Raw genomic sequence first — 16,286 nt, 5'->3', positions numbered from 1 at the left:
TGTGCACTGGACCGGTGGAAGCTTGACCTGCCTTTTGCTTAAAAGTGAGATTTCTCTCTCTCTCTCTCTCTCTCTCTCTCTCTCTCTCTCTCTGGTTTTAACGACAACGGTCGGATGACCGTTTGGGACTGTCGTGGCCTACCATGATTACCCAACTTGGCGATCCGAACCGTCCATCGTGTGCACGTCATGAGGCTGATAAAAAACCCAGCCATTTCACCAAAGAAGAACACGTGTGATCACAAATGCAGTTCCTGATGGACTGTGAAAAACCAACTTTCCAAAAACGGAAATCCCATTCCGCTGCTGCCACGAGGGCGATCCATGTGAGAAGAAAACCTCTCATCTTAGCCCTTCGTTCGGGCACATCTCGGCCGTCCATTCTAGCTGTGGTTTAGGGCTTCAAAACCACAACCGGTCTTCATTATACCCACTGTTTTGGAAGCAGTTTCGGACAAAGGAGATCCTGACCATTTGTTGTTGATCCGACGGTTCAGGGAGGATTAGTGCGAGCATAAAAGGCGTGAGGATTGAGGAATAGTAGCTCACCCTCCATTTTCGCAGCCACAACAAAAAATCGGCCGTTTCCTCCCTTTCTCGAACCCACCATGAAAACCTCCCTGGAGCTTCACTCCAACCATTCTCCAAGCTCCTTTGAGCTCATACACATGACTTACAACAATCAGTTCGAAGAAATAAACCCCCATTTGCAATCTACCATTAATGCTTGCATCTTCTTCCTCGGCGTTTTACCACACCGGGTCGACGCAGTTTGGGTCGGATCTTGCTGGACGTCCGGCTATTTCAACTGGACCTTCAGTAGGTGAAAAGAAAAGAAATGGAGGAAGAAACATAAGAGAAAGAGAAAAGAAGAAAGAAGAAGGATAGGCGACAATGGTAGTGCAGGCAGGTTGCTGCACTCGTCTGAGTTCAAGGCAGACCCTGCCGGATGTCTGGTTATTTTCGCTGGACGTTCAACAGGCTAAGGAAAGGGAGAAAGAAATAGAAGAGAAACAGAGGGAGAAGGATCAGAAGAAAAGATGGTGCGTTGTTGCATCGACTCGAACCGACCCGAACCGAGCCGCTGACTTGCTCGGACTCAGTCAGGATGAGTCCCGAGCTGGTTGCAACTGACATCAGAGAAAAGAAAAAGGAAGAAAACGAGAGGGAGTTAGAGAGAAAGAGAGGGAGAGTATGAGAAAGGTACGAATGTTTGTTGAGTGCGGCTCTCCTAGCCCGGCCCAGTTGACTCGTCGAGTCACGGTAGAGGGCTGGTGAAGTTTCATTTGGGCCTTGTATGGCCCATGACTTGCAGGACTTTAGAAAGGAGAGAAAGAGGGAGAAGCAAGAAGGAGAAATGAGGGTGATTGAGTCAACTCGGTTTCAAATCGAGTCAACTCACTGAGTCAGGGCTGACCGAATCCCATGCCATTCAGGGTCTGTGCTCGGTCAGCGGATCAACTACATTAGGGCTCCCAATCCCGAGCATAATGTTAGGCACCGTCATCAGGTGACCTTTCCAACCGAGTCCAAATCGACTGAGTCGACTCGATGGGTCAATGCTTTCTTTCTAAACTAGACATGTCTCATTGTATTAATATAATTGTTACCACTCTTATTTGTTGGGATTGTTAATATTAAATATGACTAGACGTTAGTGGAACATTTATGCTAGGACTAATTATTATACACGAGTTCCAATTATTAAATTATAGTATTTTATTTACCATTCTTAAGTATTTGTTAGTGGTAGTGGATTGTGCCAATTGGTGTCATCATAATGATTATTAACTAATATTAACTATAACACTAATGTTAATAAATATTCTATAATGATTAAGTTAGTACTAAAATTAACTACACAAGATCTAGCATAAACCTAAACTCTAGGATGAAAACCGTAATTCTACATTAAAACCCTAAGATAGATAACTCAAACCCTATGATATGATCTTAAACCTAGGTAGTGCGTGGAACTTGGATCTAATGGTACGAAGTCATGAATTGTGTTAGGATTCAATTCTATAGGGCGCAAGCAGTTAGCGTTACCAGAAGGTGATTCGGTTCTTGATCATGTGATGATTCTTCCCCTTGAGCTTTCCATCTTCTCATTAACTTAAGTTATAATTTTTATTAAAAATTATAATTGACATCTCTCTCTTATAATCACATGTGTTAGCTGGTGGAAATTGAATTGCTATATTGCCTGCTTAATGTTCATCCTGTATATTTGTTCATGCTTGTGGATTATTTTTGTATTGCTTATGGACTTTAAACTAGTACATTAGTAGGAAACCCCCACCTATAAATGTACACCCATACTTGGGATGTAACCCGACTGGTTATGATTAAAATGGACCTTCGACTTAGTGATTATTGAGTGGTTTAAATGGATCATTAATGTGGGCCTACCATCCAGGGTTGTTGTGTCTAATGGTTTTCAAGGATAGTCTTTTATCGCATGGTTTTGGTACTCGCCCTATGAGGCTTATTTGAAAATTGCCCTATGTGGCTTGTTTGATATCGCCCTATGTGGCTTTGTTCTGGTATTTTCCCTACATGAGTTTGATGTTTTATACCGTGCAACCATGCGATGGTAAGCCCGATATACTGTAATATGATTGGCCACTAGTTGACGAGTTTCCATTAAACATCCTAAGATGGTAGCCTCATGGGCCGGGGATGATGGTAATGGGACACTATGCCCGAGCTGTCGGCCTATACTGGGCTCTGCGCTCCCTGTAGTGACCGTGAGCTTATTTAAAAACGGTTAATTGCAATTGGACTAATAACGGGCTGGCAAATCATGCACGCATAACATACTACGACGGCTTGGATCATTATGTCCATACGATTACGCCGCGTGTTGCGCTAATGACCAGCCGATCGATTTATGATGATGACTTGGTTCTTCATGCTCATACGATTACGCCGCGTGTTGCGCTGATGACCAGTCACATCCTTAGGTGACGACCCCATTGCCTGTTTAGATGTTTTTCCTGGGGCACTGACCGTCCGGATGGTTTACCCAGGTCGATGATTGCATTCATGCATCCATGCACCTAATAAGACTACATTTACTCTGTTTTGGTTGTTTGGATGTTTTATACTATTTCTTACCTAATGCGGCGGTGTGTAGGGAATTCACACTGAGTTGGCCACTCATCCATCAAATATAAAACCGTACAGGTAGTACTGGTGGCTTAAGTGATATGCATGTTCAGACTTGATAAGGAGCAGGGTGCGATCACCAGGAATGCTTGACTGTATGCCTGGAGGAGCTATGTGATCTTGCGGCTTATATTTATATGCTTTTTATTATTTCTCATGTATTAGATCATGTAATTCTTGTATTTGTTAATTTTGGAGACATTGGTTTGTATAAGCCATTATATGCATATTTGAATGATAATGAAATTTTTCTTTATGTCGATTTGTCCACACTACGTTCATTTGCTTACTTTGATAAAAGAAAAATATTATATCTGACCGTCCTTTAAAGTTAACACTCGGGTTTCTGGGACACGGGTCATATACTCGGGTCCTGAAAACTGGGGCGTTACATTTTCCATATAAATAGGCATCCCTTGTAGTTCTTTTGATTCATTGAAGTTAATAAAAAAAAATTTTGCTTTATTTTTCTGCTCTCTTTGTGAGTTGTGGAAGAATTCAAAAGTGGGTGCGAAGCCCTCCTTTTTCGAAGGGCTAACTACCGTGGTGCGAAGGCACATCGATCCCGATTCACCCTCATCCTTCACCATCTTTTTTTCCATCTTCCTCCACTATCCATACTTCGAATTCGTCCTTTTGTTTCATCAGATTTCTTCATTACAGCAGGTTTTCAGATTTTGGCCTGCAGGCGAGGTAAAACTTCGGCGGAGCACCATGTACAAACCGTATATCGGATCGAGCTGAGATTTGAGAGTTTTGGATACCATTTCTGGCCGACTAGGGCCAAGGTGGCCTTTTTCTGAATAGTGGGCCCCACACACGTGCGGCCAAGATCACACGTACGTCCGTCTAGGCTATTGTTGCTGTCCACACGCGGGATCGTCTTTTGGCTCAGTTTTTTATCCTCTTTTATTCCCTCATAGCCGTTTTTCATGAATCCTAGCCTTAGATTATGTTTTTTCTAAGTTATTTGTCAATTTTCTTACCCCAGGGGTTTCCTGAATTGAAATTTTTGAATCCCTTGGATTAGGGACTGATTACTTTGTATGCGTGGATGATTATTTCTTATCTTTGAGTATCGTTTGGGTCATAATTTTTATTGATCCATCCCTATCATGTGTAGGCCTGGACCCGCATAGATTCTCCTTAATTGAATGTTTGGACTTTCATGTGGGATATAGAATTTGTGTAATTGTTTTTGAACTAACGTGATCTTAAGCCTGAAATCTCATATATCATATTTAATTTTCATGTCCTGCATCAAATTTCGTATCAGAGCTTAGGGTTCTTGTAGGGGAATTCACCACATATTTAGGGTTTAGTTTGTTTGAGTCTTTCATGCATTCAGTACATCATATATAGCTGAATTTTAGTAACAGTGTGTAGTTTCCTTCATATAGAGTCTCGTAGGGTCATTTAGTTTTTTAGACATATATAGTTGCCATAACAGGTCCCTAGGATTGAGTTAGCCTGTGTATGCTCACACGTACAGGTCGCGGTTTTGGTTTGCACTCAAATCTAAACATGGAGCAACTACAAGAATCAATGACCCAGTTAGCCCAGCAGGTTGAGTCTATGTCTAAGCGCTTGGAACAACGCATAGATCAACTCCTTAACCAATTTGATGATCGCGTTACTCAAATAGAGGCCTCCCTAAGGGCAAACCCCACCATTGGGGAAGATGCCCATTCTCAGGCAGGTGGTCAGGAGATTAGACCAAGGAATGGAGGCGGCCAAGGAGTTGGTCTTAGGCGCGCACCTGTGTACCCACCCTGTGAGGGACATCATGACCAATATGACCCAGATGAGCAACTTCTCAAGGGAATTAGAGTAGAAGCCCTTACTTTTGATGGCCACTTAGACCCTAAAGCTTTTTGAGATTGGTTGGCGAATATGGACCACTATTTTGAGTGGTATGATATGTCGGATGCTCAACGAGTCCGATTCGCTAAGATGAAGCTTGTGGGTCAAGCAAAAAAGTCTTGGGCGACGGTTGAGTAAAAAAAAGAAAGAGCGAGGGAACTCCCAATAGTCCATTGGGCCATTGGGGAGAAATGAAGAAACGCTGAAAGAGAAGTACCTCCCTTTCTCTTATCGCCTGCGGTTGATTGAGGAGTAGCAATCTCTTCGACAGGGTTCCATGAGTGTTGCTGACTATATTGAGAAATTCGAAGAGTACTTGACCCGCTGTGAGGTTGATGATGACCCCGTACTCCCCCTTGCTTGTTTTAAAACGGGTTTCTGTCCTGACATTAGGAGAGAATTGCTCGCCAAAGACATAAACACTATTGAACAGTTGTACCAAGTAGTGTTAGATGTCGAGCAATACCTTAAAGCATTTGTGGGAAGACAGTTTGACTTTCGCGAATCCGGTGCTAAGGGCAATCCATTTGGGGCTAGACCTAACACGGGATTCCAAAACAAACATTCCCCTAATGTTCAGCCCAGACCTAAGGATGATAAGGGTAAAGAGATTGTTGGGTCTAGATCACGTGAAAGTGAGGTTATTAGGTGTTTTAGGTGTCAGGGGTTTGGTCATTTTACTCACCAGTGCGGCACGAGAGAGGGTACTAAAGTACTTATTGATGGGCAAGTAGAAGTAGTGCCCTTAGAGAGTGATAGTGAGGAGGAATATGAGCCAAATCGGAACCCCTAGTGATGAGGAAGAGGGAGCACAAGAGTCTGTGACCCTCACAATTGTGCGTTGCGCCTTGGCTCAAGCCAAGAACACTGATGACTGGGGCCGCAATACGATCTTCTGCACTTATGCAAAATGTGGGGAACAGAGCTGTAAGATGATCGTGGATAATGGTAGTTGTGCCAACGTGGCATCGACTAGCACTGTGAGTTGTTTGAGCTTAAAGCTGGAAGCCTATCATCAGCCCAATAGAGTCTCTTGGGTTGATGAAACATTCATTCCAGTCTTGCATCGCTGTTTTGTCCCTATTCAGTGCGGATCTTATAAAGACACAATTTGGTGTGATGTTGTTCCTATGGATATGGGCTATGTCATTCTGGGTAGGCTGTGGCTCTATGACAGGGATGTTACCATATTTGGTCGTTCAAATGTGTATACATTCTGGTTTGAGGGCAAGAAGGTTAAGCTAAATCCTTTGCCACTCAAGAATACAATTGGAAAAGAGTTCACCACACAGAGTGGTGTGAGCGGCCCAAAAGAAGTGAAGGAGTCGAAGTCCAAGTCCAAACCGCTTCATATTTTGAATGCCAAAGACTTTGAGCGAGAGACGGAGGCGGACTCGATGATATACGCCCTTATGGCTAGGGAGATGTACCAGAGACTAGCGTAGAGTTACCCACTGAGGCCATTTAGGTAGTATATGAGTTTTATGATGTCTTTTCTGATGATTTATCGAATGAGCTTCCCCCTATGAGGGATATACAACATGCCATTGATTTAATCCATGGGGCAACTCTACCAAACGTCCCGCATTACAGAATGAACCCGAAGGAGCACGCTGAGTTGAAGAGGTAGATTGATGAACTCTTAGAGAAGGGTTCCATTCGAGAGAGCATGAGTTCGTGTGCCGTGCCCGCCCTTCTTACACCTAAGAAGGATGACACATGGAGGATGTGTGTTGATAGTAGGGCCATCAACAAAATCACAATCAAGTATCGGTTTCCCATACCACGTCTTGATGACATGCTAGATATGATGGCCAATGCTACTATCTTTTCAAAAATCGACATCAAAAGTGGGTATCACCAAATCCGTATACGCCCTGGTGATGAGTGGAAGACGGCCTTCAAGACGAAGGATGGGCTATATGAGTGGCTAGTTTTGCCTTTTGGTTAACTAATGCCCCAAGCACTTTCATGCGTGTGATGACCCAAGTGTTGAGACCCTTCATGGGGAAGTTCCTGGTCGTATACTTTGATGATATCTTGATTTATAGTATGACTAAGGAGTAACACCTCAACCATTTGAGGCAGGTTTGTGGGATCCTTAGGGCCAAGAAGTTGTACGCCAACCTAAAGAAGTGCGCGTTCTTATCTGGTAGTGTGATCTTTTTAGGTTTTATTGTGTCAGCTGAGGGCGTATCGGCGGATCCCGAGAAGGTCAAGGCCATCGTTAATTGGCCTGAACCTCGCAATATTCATGAGGTGCGCAACTTTCATGGCTTAGCCACTTTTTATATACAGTTCATTCGAGGCTTCAGTTTCATTGTGGCTCCCATCACGGACTGCATAAAAAAGGGAGAGTTTCAATGGACAAAGGCCTCCTCGAAGGCCTTCAAGGAGATAAAGGTCAAGATGACCGAAGCTCCAGTCACGCGACTTCCAGATTTTTCAAAAGCTTTTGAAGTGGCATGTGACGCATCAGGAGTCGGCATAAGAGGAGTACTTAGATAGGAAGGGTACTCTGTCGCCTTTTTTTAGTGAGAAACTGAATGAGGCGAAGCAAAGATATTCCACCTGTAACAAGGAATTCTACGCGGTAGCGCAATCACTACGCCATTAGCGACATTACCTGTTACCGTAAGAATTCGTCTTGTTCTTAGATCACGAGGCCTTAAGATACTTGAACTCTCAGAAAAAATTAAGCCACAGGCACGCTAAGTGGGTTTAATTCCTTCAAGAGTACACTTTTGTACTTAAGCACAAGGTCGGTGTAGAAAATAAACTTGCCGACGTGTTGAGTCGTCCAGTCGCATTACTCAACTCCATGAGCGTTGAAGTTACGAGCCTTGAGCGCATCAAAGAAGAGTATTCTGAGTGTCCAGATTTTGGGGTTGTGTATACGTCTTTATTAGAGAGTCCGTCAGGAGCTAACGGTGAGTATTTGATTTTGGACGGATATTTGTTTCGGAGTGACCGCTTGTGCATACCACGCTCCTCCCTTCACGATTTTCTTGTCTAGATGTTATATTCGGGGGGGTCGCGGGTTATTTCAGTCGTGACAAGACCATTGCCTTAGTGGAGGATAGATTTCATTGGCCTAACCTCAAGCGGGACATGACCAAAATTATAGGGCAATGCTGTACTTGTCAACTGGTAAAGCGGAGGAAACAGAATACAAGATTATATACACTTTTGCCAGTCCCATTCATTCCTTGGCAGGACATCAGTATGGACTTCGTGCTTGGACTTCCCAAGACTATTCGAAAGCATGACTCTATATTTGTTGTCGTGGGCCGTTTCTGTAAAATGGCCCACTTCATTCCTTGTTCTAAGACCTCCGACGCCTCATGTTGCCAAGCTGTTCTTTAGTGAGGTCGTCAAACTACATGGGTTACCAAAAACCATAGTGTCTGACCGTGACGTGAGATTCATGAGTTACTTTTGGAAGACACTATGACACATGATGAATATTAGGCTCCAATTTTCTTCTGCCTACCACCCACAGACCGATGGCCAGACTGAGGTGGTTAATAGGAGCCTAGGGAGTTTACTTCGATGTTTAGTGGAGGAGCATACCAGGACATGGGACGCTGTACTACCCATAGCCGAGTTTGCATACAATAGTTCTGTCAATAGGTGCACAGGTATAAGTCATTTTGAAGTCGTTACTGGTTATAAGCCCAGGAAGCCTATTGATCTTATCCCCATGTCATTGTCCCACAGGCCATCAAAGTCTGTAGAGTCTTTTGCGTATCACATACATTCATTACATAAAGAAATTAGGCGAAAGATCACTACTAATAATGAACATTACAAATTTTCTGCAGACCAACATAGACGTTTTAAAGAGTTCAATATTGGGGACTCCGTGATGGTCCGCATCAGGCCCGAGCGGTATCCTCCAGGGGCCGTTCGTAAGTTAGCGTTGGGCCCTTTAAAATTATAAAGCGAAACGGTCTCAATACGTATGAGGTAGATCTTCTACCTTTTATGGGAATTAGTTCCACATTCAATGTAGAGGATATAGTTGCTTTTTACGGACCCACTGATACTTTGTCCGGCCCTTCGCCCACCCATCCTGATACCCCAGCCTTACCCTTTGATCCATGGCCTCTTCCCGACCTTTCATCTCAGTATCTGCCTCCCATACCTAGCCTTCACACACCCAGAGAGAAAATAGAGAATATCCTGGACCATGAGATAATTTCCACGTCGGATAGCGAGTTTTAGAAATACCTAGTTAAATGGAAGTCACACCCAGCTTCAGACAGCGTGTGACTCACTGAGGAGCAACTTCAGAGACTTGATCTCGACATCTTAGAGTGGTTCAAGAGTTTTATTTCGCTAGTGGCGAAATCTTCGCAGCCGGGGAGAGTTGATGAGGACATCGTGCACACACACGCCCGCACGCTACCACCCCTACGCACGTACGTACGCAGAAGGAGGACCCCACCATCGATCTGACTCGATGACGACGTCCAGGGAGGGCCTCCTAGTTAGAAGACAAGTTTTGGTTAAAAAAAGTGGGCCCGATAGTCAAGAAAAGCCAATCATGGGATCTCATGATCGTGGCCCACTTGTCGGATTGATTTCATATTTTACGTTTTGCTTATTGTTATTATTTAGAACATTGTGAACACTTTAGATTTCTTTGTTTGATTTTTATTTTACTTTACTTCATCGCCAAGTAATAGGTTGCGCACATGGTGCGAGTTTTGGGGTAGTTCTTTTGATTCATTGAAGTTAATAAAAAAAATTCCTACTTTATTTTTCTGCTCTCTTCGTGAGTTGTGGAAGAATTCAAAAGTGCGTGCGAAGCCCTCCCTTTTCGAAGGGTTAACTACCGTGGTGCGAAGCCACATCGATCCCGATTCACTCCCATCCTCCACCATCTTTTTTTCCATCTTCTCCCACCATCTGTACTTCGAATTCGTCCTTTTGTTGCATCAGATTTCTTCATTACAATAGGTTTCCAGATTTCGGCCCGCAGGCGAGCTGAAACTTCGTCGGAGGACCATGCACAAACTGTACATCGGATCGAGTTGATATTTGGGGGTTTTGGAGACCATCCCTGGCCGACTAGGGCCAAGGTAGACTTTTTCTGAATAGTGGGCCCCACACACGTGCGGCCGGGATCACACGCTCGTCCGTCTGGGCTATTGTTGCTGTTCACAGGTAGGATCGTCTTTTGACTCAGGTTTTTATTCTCTTTTATCCCCTCATAGCCGTTTTTCATGAATCCTAGCCCTAGATTACATTTTTCTTAAGTTATTTGCCAATTTTCTTACCCCAGGGGTTCCTTGAATTGGAATTTCTGAATCCCTTAGATTATGGACTGATTACTTTGCATGTGTGGATGATTATTTCTTATCTTTGAGTATCGTTTGGGTCATAATTTTTGTTGATCCAGCTCTATTATGTGTAGGCCTGGACCCGTATAGATTCCCCTTAATTGAATGTTTGGACTTTCATGTGGGATATGAAATTTGTATAATTGTTTCTGAACTAACGTGATCTTAAGCTTGAAATCTCGTATATCATATTTAATTTTCATGTCCTGCATCACGACATGAGAAAGTTATTTTTTTCTTTAGGGAGACGTGAAATAGTTCTTTTCTTTTCTTTGGGGAGATGTGAAAATTGAAATAGTGTGGAAGTAGAAAACAGAAAAAGGATTCAAATGTCATTATCTTTTGGTGTATGGTTTAATTGTTGTACCCTCTTGGGAGTGCACCAACTAGGGAACTGCGTTGGACCAGGCATTACATATCTAAGTCCGCGTCAATAATGCATTAGTTTTTGTACTAAATCTATTTACAAGCTCTGACGTGTGGAATCTGTTCAGAATTCAGCAACTATCAGTTCCAATTCACAGTAAGACACAAAAATCACATCTCCAATCCGAGAATACAATCTCGGCTGTCTGGATTGCTGATTTTTCACCAGTATACGATGATTATAGCTGAAATGAGGACATATTTGAGGTGGATTGTCATTCTGTGTAGTCTCTTTTAAAATCAATCACTCACTTTCTTCCTAGTGTTAATAGGGGAAATTTGATTTGTTACTCTCCTGATTTTGCTCTGCTTCATTATACAGCACAGCTACAAATGTGGAGATTGAGCTACCCGTACCTGCAGATGCAACGACCCCCAATATAAGGACTTCCATGGGTTCTGCAGCATACGCACCTGAAAATGATGTGTTGCACTGGAAAATAAAATCTTTTCCTGGTGGCAAGGTTTAATGCTAAACTCCCCTTTTTCCAACTGCTGGCTGTCAGTGTTTAAGGATGGTCTCTTGACATGTTTTAAACTGATCAATTAGGAATATATGCTAAGAGAAGAATTTAGTCTTCCCAGCATACCTTTTTACATAATGGGATAATACGGAGCATCACTTCACTTTTCTCACATTTTGTCAAAGGTGTGAAGGAGCTTGAGGCAAAATGGATTGGATGGGCTGGTCTATATGTACCGGATGAAACTGGGCAGCGATCACTTACCAAAGCACTAGCAGAAAAGGTTTGTGAGATGTAATTTTCATTATTAACTTGTTTTTGGCCTTGAATTTATAAATATATTGGCTGTTTCCCTTTTGATCTAGCATTAAGAGTTTGATACCTTAGTTTTATGGGTTGACATAGATTTCCCTCTGTGAAGAGTCAATGTTAACATTTCTGGTTTTGGATTGCCTTATGAAGTGTGTTTCACTCATTGCAAACAGAAATGCGTTCCGATCTTCCTTGGTAAGGAGACAGTTAATCTGTACTATGACGGCTATTGTAACCATATCTTGTGGCGTCTTTTCAATTCCCTTGGGCTTCCACATGAAGAATGTAGGCCTGCAACGACCCACAGTCTCCAGCCTCAGTTTGATTCATATAAAAAGGCGAACCAAATGTTTGCTGATATGGTGGCCAGGCATTATGAAGATGGGGATGTTGTTTGGTGCCATGATTACCATCTCATGTTTCTTCCAAAATTCCTGAAGGAATATAACAGCAAAATGAAAGTTGGATGGTTCCTCCACACGCCCTTTCCATCTTCTGAGGTCCACAGGATGCTGCCGACTTGGTCAGAGTTGCTGATTTCAGTTCTTGCAGCTGATTTGGGAATGGTGGATTGGGTGAAGAGGCTTGCGAAAAATCCCTGTGATCCTAGTTTCGGGATGGCAACAGAACAACCTAGGTGGAGGGTGTTACAATTTGGATTTAGTCACAGTCGAAAACAATGAAGGCTAAAATTTTGATTTAGCCTCATTTTGAGAAAACTGAAGCTAAAAAGATTCTTTTAGCATCACTTGAAGAACGGAGGCTATAAAAGTTATTTTAGCCTCGGTTGCTAAAACTGAGGAAAGCCTTTAGCCCCGGGGGTTTCAACATCAGTTTGGATAATTGAGACTAAAGGCTTTAGCCTGTTTACATTTTTAGCCACAGTTTTGAACAGAGGCTAAAGCCCTCTTTTCTTGGTAGTGGATCTCCTGATTAAGTAGAAATCAAGATAATGTAAAGCAACTTTTATGGGCTAAACACCCCCTACCCTACCATGCATGACACATGACAAGCCAGATCATGGCCTGTGATACTTATGCACTGCCGCAGCCCAACCACCACTTATCTGCAAGATCTGGGCTGTTCATTGAGTGTACCCCACCATGCATGACATATGACAAAAATGCCCTCGATATCCTAAATGTCCTCGCCTGACTGGCGTCTCTCATAAAATTTCTCGTAGATTGTGCAATTCCACGGGCTATAGAAATGATCCCCATTTATGGACAGTCTAGATCATCAAACCATGGTGTCCACTTGCACAAATCTTAGGCCCTTAGCAGATTGAACGTGGACCCTTGCTGCATTTCTCTTCTTGCGAGTCTTTTTGCAACCCGTCAATTGAAAGGTGGACGTCATTATCCCAACTGTTTCCTGTAGTGTGGTCTGCTTGGTCTTTGAATCTCCCTCAATTTTGAGTTCATGCCCTAAAATGAGCTGGAAAATTAGATGGACGGCTTGGATAAAACATATACATCATGGTGGGGCTCACGGAGCTTTGGAACAAGCTAGCTGGCTGGTGCTGGGTCACTAGCCAAACCACGTCGAGGCTGATCCACTCCATGGATATGTACTGTTGTGGCCCATCGAAGCATTTATTTCCAAACATATAGAAAGCTCAGATCTCTCACACGTATTTCATACCTGGAAGCGTGCAAACGTATGGAATTAACAAACTTTCATTAGACAGGGTTGTTCTCTCTCTCTCTGTCTCTCTCAACACTACATAAAGGGCATTGGCGTCATTTCTTGATATATTCAAACCACCAAAACCAAAGCCCCAGCCTCTTTCACCCGCTTCTCTTTCTCTCCTTCACAACAACAGCTTTTCACCCCTCCCTCTCTCCCTCTCTCTCTCTCTCTCTCTCTCTCTCTCTCTCTCTCTCTCTCTCTCTCTCTCTCTCTCTCTCTCACGCAAATGACAATCACCACTGTCCAATCTCTCCTCCTCCTAACCCTCCCCTTCCTTCTGATCCATCTTGGCCATGTAACTTTTCATGACCCTCTCTACATCAATTGTATAACCCACAAATGGAAGGGCTGGGATTGTCTCGTCGATGATATATTTAGGGAATGGTTTATTCACAGTGGCTCCCAACAGATCAATGGTCTGGATCACTGGATGATGGGCTTCACTAGTACAAACTAAAAGCCCGAGCACACGTGTGCATCTTCTCCTGTTGAAGATCATATCAAGAAATGCCTCAACGCCAACGGAGTTCGACCGGGGGACCCTCCATAGATTAGTATATAATCCTAAGATCGTATCAATCGGATGATCTCAACCGTTGATTAATACGCATCGGTTAGTTGAATGTTCACCAATAGCCTATTGGCCACATCAATCCATTGTAATAATCTTCTTACGACAAAATGAACGGTTACATTTGATATCAGCGAGTCCCAGATCAACAATTTCTAACTGCATGAGTATGAACTATCATACTCCGCCAGAGTATTAAAGTGTTTCTAAAAAAGAAATAACGGTAACCAAACGAACGAAACCGTCAAAGATACAAAGAAAACAATAACAAGAAAGAGAATTCCCATTTCGACATTTCTAATTTCCCAATATATCCACGTTTCACATCATCTTATCATACACCAACAATCCAGCAGCAAAAGGGCAAATCAGTAAAAAGAAAAGAGAGAGAAAAATTTAGCCACGAAAAGGGTAGAAAAACAAACAAAAGAAAATGCAGCAAAGTGAAGGATAGAAGAAGAAAAGGGTAAAAACGGAATCAGATTGAAAAATTCATTGATTTGCAGTGTTAGAGTTTATGAGCCCTAGCCCTGTAAGCCCACACCTGTGTAGAGTAGATCGTTCAACACCTGCGGCACAAACCCATTTTTGACGATGGTGCTGCCTGTAGATTCTAAACTGTACTGTTAGAAGAAGAAGATTCTTCATGTGGATTCTGATCACTCAAATGCTGGGCACTGCGACCGTCCTGGTGATTAACAATGAATGGATCCTTCAGCAGATCCTCCAGCAGTTTCATTGCTTGCGACCGATCAGACGGTTTTTTATCCAAGCAACGCGAAATGAATTTCTTGAAATCCTCTGATGAGTGTTCTGGCGTCAGCGGCTTCTTTTTTTCTGCCCACGCATACAGTTTGTACATAAACTTGGGATTTTGGTTGGTATATGGGCCCATGATCGGATGGCTCCCAATATGGCCATGCAGAATAGTCATTCCGAAGCCCCATATGTCACTGGCATATCCATTACAAGGGTATTCGCGGAGCTTGTCTGCGCACCTGTATCCATACGACGTCCCTTCCCATCTCTTAAAGGTAAACGTCTCCCCATGCAGCTTCTCGCTATTCCCAAGGCCACAAATCTTCACCTGACCCTCACTATCGATGAGGATATTCTCAGGGTTGACGTCGCCGTGGATGATCCTTTTGCTGTGAAGGTATTTTAGCCCGAGAAGGATCTGGTGGGCGTACCTGGAGAGTGTTGGCTCAGGGATGGGACTGCGGGAGCCAATGTTGCTGCCGTCCACGTATTCGAGGACGATTTTGAATTCGTCCCCCTCTCCAAAATTACCACGGTGCTTGACGATGAAGGGGCTTTTAGAATCGCGGAGGTACTCGTTCTCGCGGTAGATTTGGAGACGGCCGATTGCTGAAATGGGGCGATCAACGAATTCCTTGACGGCGTGGAATTCGCCAGTGCAGCGGTCGCGGAGTTGACGGATAATGGCTCTTTGACTGTTGCTGATGATCTTGACAAACTGTAGGTTGGCCTCTTTGATGGACGATTCCGATGAGGACGACATGGCTGCCGATGAAGACGACATGGCTGAGCAGGGAATGAGGACAGCGAAGGAAAATGTGGTGAGGGAGGGAGAGATTCTTGAGGAGACGGGAGTTTCTTGAGAGCGGAGAGACGAGAGTTTCTTGAGAGCGAAGGAAAATGTGGTGAGGGAGGGAGAGATTCTTGAGGAGAGAGACGAGAGTTTCTTGAGAGCCGAGTGACGAGAGTTTCTTGAGAGCGGTGGGTCGGGTGGAAAGCGGACTGACTATATAGATGCTCGATTGACGTCAGCAAGTTCCGTGGGTCTTATCATGAGGTATCTGTTATATCAAAACCGTCCATCCATTTTTCGAGCTCGTACTAAGGCTTGAGACTTAAAATAAGAAAGACCAAACTATCAAGTGGACCACAGCACAGAAAATAGATGGACGGCAGGGATGAAACACATACATCATGGTGGGGCCCACGAAGCACTGACAACCAGCCATCGGCTGGTGGCAGGGGGAGTAGCCAATCCGTTTCCCAATCAAAACCTTACGGGTGGCACGCATCGATGACATCTACAATTCATTGGGTGGGCCCCACCATGAAGGGCTCTACAGCTTATCATTGATAGGTCCACGTTGGCTGACACGTGAACATATGGGAAATTATCCATCAGATTGTGTTCCATTGACGTGATTTTGGAGATACAGACTCCTTGAAAGGGCCCATCTGATGAACGGTCCAGATCTGTTCTCATTTTTCCACGCATATGTTTTATTTATTTAGTTATTAAGAAGAGGTTTTCTCTCGTCCGACGCACACAGGCCTAATGGTTAGGGCTGTCAGTGGGCATGGGCTGAAGTCCGTCCACGGCCGGTTGACTAGTACAGAGTGTCTGGGCCATGATGGGCCAAAACAAATAGCCGGATCAGGGACCACGACGCTTATGCATGA

General features: G+C 43.7%; 1 protein-coding gene across 1 annotated transcript; it reads right to left on the bottom strand.

Moving 5' to 3' along the window:
• Positions 1-14,460: 14,460 nt before the first annotated feature.
• LOC131256385 (mitogen-activated protein kinase kinase 9-like) lies at positions 14,461-15,390 on the bottom strand. Its single transcript, XM_058257312.1, has one exon. The coding sequence runs from the start codon at positions 15,388-15,390 to the stop codon at positions 14,461-14,463; it is 930 nt and encodes a 309-aa protein (XP_058113295.1).
• Positions 15,391-16,286: the final 896 nt, after the last annotated feature.

This window comes from Magnolia sinica, chromosome 9 (genome assembly GCF_029962835.1).
Source record: "Magnolia sinica isolate HGM2019 chromosome 9, MsV1, whole genome shotgun sequence".
NCBI classification, from domain to species: domain Eukaryota; kingdom Viridiplantae; phylum Streptophyta; class Magnoliopsida; order Magnoliales; family Magnoliaceae; genus Magnolia; species Magnolia sinica.
The sequence above is the reverse complement of the archived record's forward strand: the minus strand, read 5'-3'. Positions and strand labels throughout refer to the sequence as shown.

Coding starts and splice junctions, on each gene's coding strand:
- LOC131256385 (XM_058257312.1), bottom strand. CDS start 15,390: ATGTCGTCTTCATCGGCAGCCATGTCGTCCTCATCGGAATCGTCCATC.